Here is a 12,443-nt window from a genome sequence, read left to right as displayed (position 1 = left end):
GTGAATATTCTCCTAAGTTGTGGTGAGAGAATTCTGAGAAAGAGCTAAATATAATTCTAAACAAATGTCATGTTTTCCTGGCCAATCTGCTTCTCCAAACAGAAGTAGTTTACAGAAAAATTTTAAGGCTATAATTGATGGTTGTATACCATGATTGAAAACAAAAAGTGTATAAAACTGCATTTTTGTGATAAATTGGGTTACTAGTGCTTTTAGTCTAAAGTTTGAATCAAAGCTCTTTGAGATAAGGACTGTGTCTTCTTGTTTGCTATCTTCCAGTGGTTAGAATGGTATCTAGCAATTAGTTGCACAGTAACTACTTGGATGAATGAATGGACAGATGGATGTACAAATCAAACTAACTTTAATCTCAAGTTATGGTGCTGAATCACAGAATTCCTAGAATAAAATGCCTTGAATGGTAGATTGAAGAATTCTAATTTGTTTTCAAAATATTTTAAAAGTAATTTTTTTAAACTTTTAATTTTTTATTGGGAGAGAGCCAATTAACAATGTTATGATGGTTTCTGATGAACAGTGAGGGGACTCAGCCATACGTATACATGTATCCATCTCCCTTAAACTCCCCTTCCATCCAGGCTGCCACAGAACATTGAGTAGAGTTCCATGTGCTGTACAGTTTGTTGGTTATCCATTTCAAATATAGCTGTGTGTATGTGTCTATCTTTTAATTTTAATACAGCTCCTTGGCCTAGAAGTGACTCTGAGAGGTGAAGCCAATATGTCTCTGGATTTGAGAGGCTTTTTGGTGATGGTTTTTTGTTTGAGACATTCTGATAAATGGTCAAATCTGTGAAAAATTTTAAGCAGGCTTACAGTTTTATTCTATGATCTTCTCTGCAGTTTCTTCACTTTGATATTAATGCTTATTTCTAGTTAAGCTGGTAACATTCTTTTCCCAAATGTTGCAGAGCTTTTAACCTCCTCTGGTTAGAACTTTTTCAGGAAGCAGCCTGCAAACAAAAATACGTGATATTTTAAGAGTAATCTTTCTTAAAAGAGAGAGACTTTTAACTCCGAATCTCTAAAGTGTATATTTAGCCATTTAATGTTTATTTTTTAATCAGTAGGAATATGAGTTCAGTATCAAGTATTGAAAAAAGAACTTTTAAGTCAATTGAAGGATACACAGAGAAGTATATATAAATATATATAAATCAAGAAAAATTATGTAGACACATAGAAGTATTTTTAGAGTATGATCTGCTTGTAATGAAAATTTTATATAAAATTTATCAAAAGCTAGGAATTAACTGAAATGTAAATATTATATATCCTCAGTTCATTTGAGGAGAAATTTTCTGTGATTTATAGCCAGAAATAGTAGATATGATTGTCTCAACATTTCTTGCTATTTATTTAGTGCTTGGCTTAAAGACATAATAAAGATTAAAATCCAGAAATGAAATTCGTCCCTCAAAATTCAGTTGATTTCTAATTTTTTGTTGATTCCATTTGTGTTACATTTTGATCGTGTAATTTTATGTACAAGCCAACATTGTTTTTGTTGCTGTATGTAGTTGGTGCTGTGACTTGTTTGTGCTCATCTCTGTTCTGTAGGCAACTTGCCACTCCCTACTGAATAAAGCTACAGTAAAAGAAAAAAAGGAAAACAAAAAATCAGTAAGTTTGGAGAACTTTTTTTTAGCTGTTTCTTTCAAAGCAAAACAAAAATTCTTTTGCTGTTTGTTAAGAACATCTTCACTTCAGCCTATTTGACCTTCACTGTAAAATCATTCTACTAATTCTGGCACAAAATAGCTTTCATTTCAATTAACCCTGGAATTAAGTTACATTGAAACATCTCTGTGTTCCTTTGGTTTGATTTATCCCAAAGGCATTTTGGGGGCATTTGGTGCATTTGATATCCCTGGTCTAATTTTATTATTGTTATTTTAAAAATTATAAATGAATGCAAAAGAAACTTAATTTCAAGGCCTTAGGAAATGCTGACTCTCTTCATTCTTGCTTCTTGTTTGCAGGTAATGTGAGTGATTTCTTCTCCTAGATATGAAAGTTTTTCTTAATTGCTAGAAGTACATAGAAGGAAACTATCACTTCCTAAATCTTAACTAAAAGTAGCTAAATTTTATTTTTTACTTAGATTTTTACCTGGACAGTCTCAGCCAGGATTTAGATAACTGTTCTTAGCTTATAAAAATTCTTATGGTGAAACAAAACCATTTTTACTTTAGAGAAAATCTTTATAAGCTATTGGCACTGAGAATGTAGTACTTTTGAAATAAAGAAAAGCAGTGAGTGTATATTTATAGAGAAACACCTTATTTGCAAACATGATACGCATGTACTACCTGCTTCTGTAAACTTGCCCTAATTTAAAAGGAAGAAAATTTATGGTAGTCATAATTATTTTCTTCCGGCGGATGAAATTTGTCCAAAATATTAACATGCATTCATTTTAAATTTGCCATTATCTGTCAGTATGACTGATCCTTATCAGGCTTAGTATTACTTTTGTTCATATAATCCAAATGAATTTAGAGAAAGATGTAAAGAAAACCTGCAGGAGTCACATAGATAGTTTACTTTAAAAGGTAAAATTAGTATATAGTATTCATCTGGTTTCACCTTTCATTTTCGTCTGAGCTTTACCTTCAGTAAATTTGTTTTAAATTCAGAACTAAATTAAAATTTAGAGACATATGCTTTTATGTCCATTCAAGAGATTCTTTTTTGGGTATGTTACATAAATTTGGTCAACTGTGAGCAAATGGATTGGATTGGATGGCCATCTTGCTTAATAAAAACACTTCTTTCTAATGCTTCAGGCTTCTAATTCTCAGCGTATGTGGATTTAACATAATATACACCATCACTGTTGAAATTAATTTACTGTTTCTAACACTCTTGTTTGGTGTTTACTAATGGCATTTTGTAGTATATTACATAAATTAAAATTCAGGCTTTCTCTGTTTCTGGAGCATGTTTTCTAGCCTTCCTAACTTTGCTTTATTTATTAAGATTTTATCTACAGTTACTCCTTGAAATGTTTTTTTCTACTAGTGTTATTTTCAGATTTCAAAAAAATGTTTCTGGGTAACACCAAGTTTTGGAATGTATTTCTCAGCACAAGTGATATGAGGTCGTTGTGGATATTTTAGAACACATTCTGCAGTGTGAAGACTGTGTAGTTATTATAAATCTAAAATGTTGGTTTATGGAGTTGTTGGCTTAACAGAATCTAATGATCTTTTTAAAAGCAAGTTAACTTTCTTTTGGGGTCTATGTACCGTAGATTAGAATATTTAAGATATGTAGAGAAGGTTCTGGCTTCTATTATGTAGCTGTGTAGTCATAGATAATTCTCTTTATTAAACTCAAACATGTACTGTATAATTAGATCTCCTTTGAAGTTATTAACCTAACTCATTTAGACAATTAAAGATGGATGGATTGTGATCCTCTTCCTATTGTATAGTGTATGACTACATTTATTTGTAACCTGTGGTTCACCTTTTATGAGTAGGAGGAAAGTAAAAGGGCCATTTGACTGATATTTGGCTTCTGCATACAGACTGGCTCTACTTTGACCTTTTATGCTGAAAGTTTTTTGGATATAAATTTATTTTTATAGGTTAAAAATAAAAACAGTTGGAGTATGTATATGTTATGAGGTAAAATTACACTGATGTTAATTAGTGGTGAAAGGAAAAGAAGTTTTTTAACTAATTAATTCATAAAACTGGTTGAGCATTTTTATAGATATTGATTGTTTTATCAGATTTTAGTTCCCAAAGTATATTGTCATTGATGAGATACATAATTATATGACACATGAAATAAGGTGTGTTCTTGTAGTGTGGATACTCTGGTTTCTGACATGATTGATTTTTGAAGATGTGGAAGATAGTGAAGGTGTAGTACCTTTCATAAGTTTTACAATATTTCTCTTGGGAAGTGATTCACTCAGATACTCGTTAAATTCTGAGATTGAGTAATATTGAGTAAACATCAGGTATAAATGTGAGTCACACTTTAAAAACTTTTCTCTCCTGGAAAAAGCCAGTAAATAAGCTACTCTAAAAATGCATTTGAAAAGAGTTCTCCATGTGCATATAAGTAATTGATTTTTTTTTGAGACACTTTTTCAGCAGGTTAGTATCTTATAATTAATCAGTTCTTTGGAAACCAAACTCTTTGACTTTCACTTCTTTAAAAAGCAGTTCAGGATTTTAATGGATTAAACTGAACATAAGCTATTCTTTTAAAACAACCCCTTTGCAATGAAATATAAAGCAGTTTTTAATTCCCTTTCTTTTTGCTAGCTCACTCCTGAAAGGCTTTAAAACTTTTCTAGCTTTGTTGATCTGTTTTTTATGTTTTAAGATTAAAATTTGTGAGTCCTAAAGGAAACAGTACCACTGGTGGTCTGTGAACATTCTGAAATTAGATGAAGAATTTTATCTGTGTGCAAATAAACATTATTTTTTCTGTTCCTACTCTCCAGAAGGTTAAACACAGGACAACAGTGGTAAAAGCACTTTAATTTTCTTCTTAATTCTGTTTCTAAAACTGTATTTTAGCAAAAATAGCTATAAAACAGTATTTAGGTTTTAAAGCCAGTCTGCTAAGGCTGCCGTATTTAACCACCTTCACCCGTTTCCTCTGAAGTGTAAGGTCGTCGTCCTTCTTGCAGTAGCATAGCACTCAGAGTACTGTAACGCCAAGAGAGCTTCCTGAGCTAGGCAGTACACAGGAAGGCGAGAGTGTATGAGTTAGAGCTCACCCCTACTATCACCTCTTACAAAGATTTTCTCAGCTTAGAAAATCATTCTCTAAAGTCTCAATTTTACTGACTTCCTGTCAAATATCATTGAAAATTATTTTGAGATTTTAGACAGTGAATAAGAATACATTTTAAATGTATACCACATGAAGCACTGAAGAAAATAGAATGAAGTGAAATGATTCTTACTCTTTTCCAGAGTTGTAATCTGGACTCAGTGAGCTGTGTGAATTTCATGAAAAGAAGTGTTACTTTCCTGAGGCAGTGTGACAAAAACTAGAGCTCTGTGAGATTCTGCACCTAAGTCCTATTTTCTCATTTCCCGGCAGTAGCCTTTGAAATGCAGTTTTATCCTCAGAATCGCAGAGCATTGAGTTGGTGTACTGTGGTCTTGTTGTTAGCACTGCTTTAAGCAGCAGTTAGCCACACTAAGCATGAATAGTTGTAGAGGTTTAGATGTTACGTGAGTGTTCTTTAAAAGTAAATATGTGTGTTATCTGTTAAAAAAAAAAATTGAATTTCAGAATAATACAATTTTCATACGTTAATTTAAAACAGGACCTACTAGGAGAGATGGGAGCTGAGCCGGCTTCATAGCACTTTCCCAGTCTAATTTACTTTGAAAGTGGAATATCATAAGATATTAAAAAGAAAATAAATCCATGTGAAATGTTGGGCTCACATTATTTTTCAGTGTGGGCAACCATTTCTTGTATCTTTAACTTTTTTTATTTGACAGAATTACAAATTGAAGTACTCATGGGGATTCTCTCTTTTAGGCTGGTGGGATCCTTTTTTCTTTTAAGTCCCCAAGAATTCCCATTCCTCCATGGTCTAAATAATAAGTAGGTCCTTATATTAAAAGCATCTTGATGAAGAAAAAGAACTGGCAGTAACATTACTTGTAAGTAAGTTTTTTCTCTTGATAGGAATCTAAGAAAACTAAGTTTTATTTTGTATATGGCAAGCATTTTGCTCAAGAAATTCAATTGTACCTGGTATACAACAAAATGTAAGTATTTACTATTAGGTATTGGATTTTTCAGTGGTATGCTGTTGAAAACTTAGTTCTGCCTTACAAGAGTTGACCACATTCTCGTGTCTCTTAATCTTAGTAAAATATGGTAATTTTTGTGTGAAAAGTTATTCTGCTTTTGTTGCTCAGCAAACCTGCAGTATAAACAGTGGTGATAAAATTAAGATCTTTTTTCAGATCTCTTCTACAGAACTCATCTATGGGACGCTTTTTCCCCTTAGAGACCTTCATTGTGATTTTAAATGATAGAGGGCAAGAATTAAGGATAAATTTTTGTTTACTGATGTTTTGGGAGTAGGAAAAGTTACAAATGTATTGTTTACAAGGACTGGTCTATTCAGATTTTTTGTGCAAAATTTGACTTTTGAACTCTTTCTTCCCATTTTCTTGTTTTAATTCAAACCATGTACTCAATCTTTAACTCCTTGTTTTTAGGTGGTTAGCCAGCGTTTCCCTCAGAACAGCATCGGTGCAGTAGGAAGTGCCATGTTTCTCAGATTTATCAATCCTGCCATTGTTTCACCATATGAAGCAGGGATTTTAGATAAAAAGCCACCGCCTAGAATCGAAAGGGGCTTGAAGTTAATGTCAAAGGTGAAGAATCATTTTGATAATATAACTATTTAAAATTTCTCTTCCATAAATTTTCAGTTTTTTTATTCACTGTACTGTCTCTTAATTTTTGAGATGCCATGTGGTTTTCCCTTACATGCTTTTGTTTTATTTTTATTTCTTTATGTGATAAATTCATGAGGCTGATACTGATGGAACATCTTATCATTTGAAAATACTTTAGCAAATGTCTTCTGAAGATGGTTTTCTGTGTAATCATTTTGGGAAACAAAATCAAAATGGGAAACAAAATATATACTATATGATTTTTAAGAAGACATTAAATTTTTAATGTCTATTTTTATATGTATGAATATATATGTGTTTATATAACTATACTCATATTTAGGAAAGCATAGAAACAGAATGATCAATAACTGATTTTACTCACCAACAGAAATTGTATCAGTGAGAAAATTAATATTTTTTAGAGTTATTCAGATGTGTAGATTTCATAAATAATCAGATCCTTTATAACATTATATTTTATTGTTTAGATACTTCAGAGTATTGCCAATCATGTCCTCTTCACAAAAGAAGAGCATATGCGGCCTTTTAATGATTTTGTGAAAAGCAACTTTGATGCAGCACGAAGGTGAGCAGCCTACTACTTAGCCAGTTGCTCTGTTTGGAACAGAGACTTTCAGTTTCACTTAAGTCCATGTACTTGATCTAGATGGAACTCCTGTGTAGGTTATTTTTCTCTGAGGTCAAGAACATAGTTAATCTTATTTCACTATAAAAGACATTAATGAAGTTAAGTGATATTCTTTGTAATTTGGTAGTGATTTCTATATTTAAAAACCAAGAGAGATGTTTGACATAGCTACTAAAATAAAGGATTTGAGTTTACCACAAGATGGAGGAGAGGTAGAAGGAAAAAGATTTCTTTCAGTAAAAACTAAAACCAAACTGGTACAGATAATGGATTATAGTGCGTAATCATAATTTTATTATGTTAGAATATTTTTGATAGTTTAATTTGGAAATGTATGTAAACTTAAAAAGTTACTCTTTAAACTGAGTAAAGCAAATGCATAAGATTTTGTTCATGAGAACTGGACAACTGTTGGAAGTTTTGTGATTTTAGAAAACTTGAGTTCTGCTAGGTACCCATAACTAGCTAGTTGCTTCTTTTTATCTCTTGAGTTGTTGATTTGGCAAAGTAGGTATAATACTGTACTTACTTATGAGTTGATTTTAGAAAAACAAGTGAGATAACTTATAAGAAAGTGTCTGTAAATGTAAGTTAACATCAAGAATTCTTCTTTTCATACAGTGTGAATCTAATTGATTTGACTTATAGTCTAAGCTATACTTCTACAACTTTTCTAATTTTCCATTATAGTTCATACTAACTTCTTTCTGATTGAAATTTAAAAGGTATATTATTGGACTGTAAATCATACTGGAAAAGAATGTGAATGTCAACATAGGATTCACATTCTATGACTATCCACAGAAAGATTGACTACCCATAGAAAGTTAAAAGAGCAGAGGTTCTGATCCTGACTTTGACCTAACAGGCTGTATAACCTTAGGGAGGTCTTCTGTCTTGTGTGGGCCTCCACTTCTTTATCTGTAAAATACTGGCTTCTCTATAGAGTCTCATCTATCTAAATTTTGTTGTCTGACTTCAGAGCCTACTTTGAAGGTGAAGCCAGGTATCAAATGGAAAAACCAAGTTTCTCCTTGTTTTTTCTTGTTTTGTTTAATGATAGTCACATGTGTGACTAAAACCTCCATATTTGTAATATCAGTAATTTCACAAAGTTATTTCACATAAATTTAATTCAAACATAGATATGAGTATATCTGATTTTTGAAATTCTAATAACTTTCCATTTTTGAAGGTTTTTCCTTGATATAGCATCTGATTGTCCTACAAGTGATGCAGTAAATCATAGTCTTTCCTTCATCAGTGATGGCAATGTGCTTGCTTTACATCGTCTACTATGGAATAATCAAGAGAAAATTGGCCAGTATCTTTCCAGCAACAGGTAAGATTTCTCAGTCATGGGGATGTTGAAAACTGTCAGTTTAAATTTAAATTGATAAAATTATTGGTCATGAATAATTCTTTTTACTTTGTATCTTCTTAGAATAAGAATTATGATTTTTAAAGAGTAATGTAGACCTTTAAAAATATCTAGGCAAAAGGTTAAGTCATACTAGTTGATCAGCAAACCTATGTAGGTGTTGTAGACTTTAAAAAAAAATACTAAAGCTAAGAGGGAATTCCCTGGTAGTCTCGTGGTTATGAAAGACTCCGCACTTTCATTGCCAGGCCTGGGTTTGATCCCTTGTGGGAAAACTAAGAATCCAGCCAAAGGAACAAAAAATTAAACTGAGAAATCACAAATTAGCTTTTTGAATTGTTTCTAGCTTGCAAACATAATATACAACAAGCCACAGAGAAGTTTAAATTTACTAGGTCAAATGAGTCTTGGCATCTGAATTTGAAGAGCAGCTTAATTCTTAGGAAGTTAATAATTAAAATATTGCTGTTCTGTTGCAGTTCTATAGTAATCCCATTTGTGATAGTCTGAAGTACATGCAAATGAAGTTTTACATAGGCAGTACTTAATAATTGAAAATTATTAATTTGGGAATTGTTTCATTAGCTGTTTTTAAAGTCTCTTGTAGCCTGAATCATTTGCTGTCCTTTCTGTAATAGTTACATATGTTTACAGTGACCCAGATTCTTATGTATGAGTTCTCTTACAAAGGTCAAATGAGTCCAGATTATTTTTAAATTCCAATAAAAACGGTTTGCTTATTCAGAGGAGAGGTGGAAGACCGTAAGGAGGGAGATGCTCTATCTGTGGCACTGAATGCGGACCTTTCAGTGCAGACGTTCTTCCATGCATTTTTAAAACACAAACTTATGTGACTTATGTACATATTCATGTGCTTTAATACCAATTTTTTTCAATTAGTTTTTTTTTAAACTTTTCAAACATGCAAAAACCTATTGACCATAATATAACAGAGACCCATGTCTACTGCCTAGTTTTAACATTTTTAATTTTGCTGAATTACTTCAGATCTTTATAACATTTTATTTCTGGGAGAAAAAAAGATACAACTTCTCTCTTGTGTAACTGACAAGAAAAAGAAAAGTACAGGTATAACATAGGTACATATAAAACAGTTTTGTGTGTTTTAAAACTTTATAGCAATGATACACTGAATATAGTCTCTTCATATAATATTCTATTTGAGATTTATCATTTATTTAACTTATCTTAGTGTTTTATCAAATGACTATATCACAGTTTATTTTCATACTTCCTAATTGATGGATATTTAGGGTTTCCTGTTTTTCATTATTTTAAATAGTAATGTAATAAATATTCTTCACATTTGTCTCCTTGTGGATTACCTAAATGCATAATTGCTGAGATTTGGGGTATACACAGCCTCAACTTTACTAGATATCGCCACATTATTTTTCATAGTGTATATACTGATTTATGCTTTGACAGTACTCTGTGAGAGTACAGTGTACACTTCTTCACCAAAATTGGCATAACAAACGTCATAATTTTTTTTTGTCAATTTGATGTTTATGAAATAGTATCTTGTTATCTTTAGTTTTAAATGTTTAATAGTTGTTGGAAATTCATATTTACCCTGGTTAGCAGAAATCTGATATCCGGGACACTATGTCCACTTCCTAAACAGTGGTCTCCCAAAATGAGTTCTTTTCATCCTGAGAAAAAGTGGATCAGATGTTATTTTTATTTACTGGTTGCCTATTTAATGGTAATAGATTAAGAATACTAGAACATAATGAAATTTTATGTAAACTTTGTAGTTTGAGGAGTGGTCCTGTTTTTAAGATGTCTCAGTTAAACTTAAAACCCCTGAGGTCTTTTGGGTGCTGTTTACAAATGAGCAGGAACCACCACTGGACAGTAAAAAGAAAAGCAGCCAATGACCAATGACAATCTGAAACGTGTTTCTATATACACTACTGTGTTTGGAAAATAGCTCGTGGGAAGCTCCTGTAGGGCACTGGGAGCTCAGCTCGGTGCTCTGATGAGCTCCAGAGGTGGGATGGGGGGTTCAAGAGGGATATGTATACGTCCTGCTGATTGCCTTCATTATACAGCAGAAACTAACACAACATTATAAAGTAATTATGCTCCAGTTTAAAAAAAAATGAATGTATTCTACTACATGTGAACTGCTGCTTTTTTCCTAAGTAGTTTCCTATATTTAGGGATCACAAAGCTGTTGGAAGACGACCTTTTGATAAGATGGCAACACTTCTTGCATACCTGGGTCCTCCAGAGCACAAACCTGTGGCAGATACACACTGGTCCAGCCTTAACCTTACCAGTTCGAAGTTTGAGGAATTTATGACTAGGTAAAGTACCACCTCAACATGATGATTGCTGTCCTTTTCATTGAGCTGCAAGCTTTACCTCCAGGCCTCTTGTTAGATATGCTTGTATATTTGACAGAGGATTATTGGGAAAGATGTACTACATAACCACATTGCCATGTTTTGGGGTCCCACTTTTCTCTTACCCTATATATTGTTGAAATATGCTTTGTTTCATGGTTGATTTTCTTGTAAAAAATAATAACATCTTGTTGAATAGTACTGTGTCATGTTGTTTTGAATTGTTTTTGCTCTTAATAGTTAAAGGGAAGGTAGGTAACATTATTTTCATATTATAATTATTAGGGAAAATAGAGTTCAAAGTGAGTAATTTGCATAAGATTCCACCCTAAGTCATAGGTCCTTTGGTCCTAAGTGCTGAACTCTTTCTACCACATTATAAAATTTTTCAGCATTCTCCTGGAAGTTAATTATACAACTTTTTGACTGAGGGTCAGAAATATGGTAATACTGCTATAAAATTTCTTTCTGTGGACATTTGTTTTGAATCTCATTGAGATTTGGATCCTCATCGTTAGACATTCACCCCTGTGTTGTTACAGTGAAGATAGTTTGCAGAATTCTTTAGTCTTTTAAAGTACCTTTCATAGTACTTTATACTTAGCCACTTAGTACTTCATAGTGAGTGTGGGTTAAGTGTTTTGTTCATAGTCTGTGCCAGAAGCAGAAAGGAAAGAACAGAATATGACATTCTAAAGTTTAATTCACATTAATGATTTGTATATAATGTTCCATGGATTGTGAATGCCTGTTATTAATCATATTACATACAGACTTTTTTTTGTACACATTTTGTTCTACAATTTTTTGATATTGTTAAAAGAATGTAGGAATATGTAACAATCTCCTTCCAAGCTTAGTTGTTATCTTTAGTTCTGTTACATTTACCTGTGTAACAGATATTTATTCCTATGCAATTAAGGAATATTTTCAGTATAAAATTTTCATGTTACTTAGTTGAAAATTACATGAACATATAAAACTATGTTTTATTCAGCATTACTAAGGATGTCCTTGCCATTTTTTCCATTTTTCAAAGAAAACTTCATTAGTCCTTTTAACCTAAGGCCCCACCTTCCTACAAAACAATCCTTTGTGCTTTTGAACACTAGATGATATAATATGTGTCAGATACTTAGAACAATATCTGGTGTATATATAAAGTGTTTCATAAGCATTAAATGATATTTTTATTCTAAGTTTCCACTGATGCTCCCTGAGACTCATTTTTCTTTTAAAAAATGGAAGTAGCTTTATAATGTTGTCAACTATAAAACTAATAAGTGTTAAATTAGTCAAAACATAGAAATCTAAAAAGGGAAGTAAAAATTTTTCAGTTATTTCACCTGTTAGAGATAATTCAGTTAACATTTGGCAGATAGCTTCTTTGTCATTTATCCATACACATGTGTACCTATTTCCCTTCTCAAATGCTATATGTTGTTTTCATTAATATTAAGCAAAGGCTCATTTGGTAGCAGCAGTATGTTGAACTGAGGTACTATTGCCTCTTCTCCCACCCCCAAGACACATAGAAATACTAAATAAAAGAAAATGTATATTTAAAATATTTTTAAACACATACATAGCTAGAATAGAATTTTGGAGCAAAT

General features: G+C 32.0%; 1 protein-coding gene across 9 annotated transcripts in view; it reads left to right on the top strand.

The window, feature by feature from the left end:
* NF1 (neurofibromin 1) overlaps nt 1-12,443 on the top strand; it is a 233,396-nt gene that overhangs the window by 126,924 nt on the left and 94,029 nt on the right. For 7 of the 9 annotated variants that reach the window (XM_070478738.1, XM_070478739.1, XM_070478735.1 and 4 more), the window contains 5 exons: nt 1,582-1,644; nt 6,240-6,398; nt 6,914-7,011; nt 8,270-8,416; nt 10,645-10,791. In XM_070478738.1, the coding sequence (XP_070334839.1) occupies nt 1,582-1,644; nt 6,240-6,398; nt 6,914-7,011; nt 8,270-8,416; nt 10,645-10,791 (614 nt within the window). The remainder of the gene's footprint in view (nt 1-1,581; nt 1,645-6,239; nt 6,399-6,913; nt 7,012-8,269; nt 8,417-10,644; nt 10,792-12,443) is intronic. The other 2 variants (XM_070478737.1, XM_070478736.1) reach the window with 1 other exon arrangement.

This window comes from Odocoileus virginianus, chromosome 17, assembly GCF_023699985.2.
Source record: "Odocoileus virginianus isolate 20LAN1187 ecotype Illinois chromosome 17, Ovbor_1.2, whole genome shotgun sequence".
Taxonomy (NCBI): Eukaryota; Metazoa; Chordata; class Mammalia; order Artiodactyla; family Cervidae; genus Odocoileus; species Odocoileus virginianus.
Note: the sequence above shows the minus strand (reverse complement) of the source record. Positions and strands in the feature narration are given on the sequence as shown.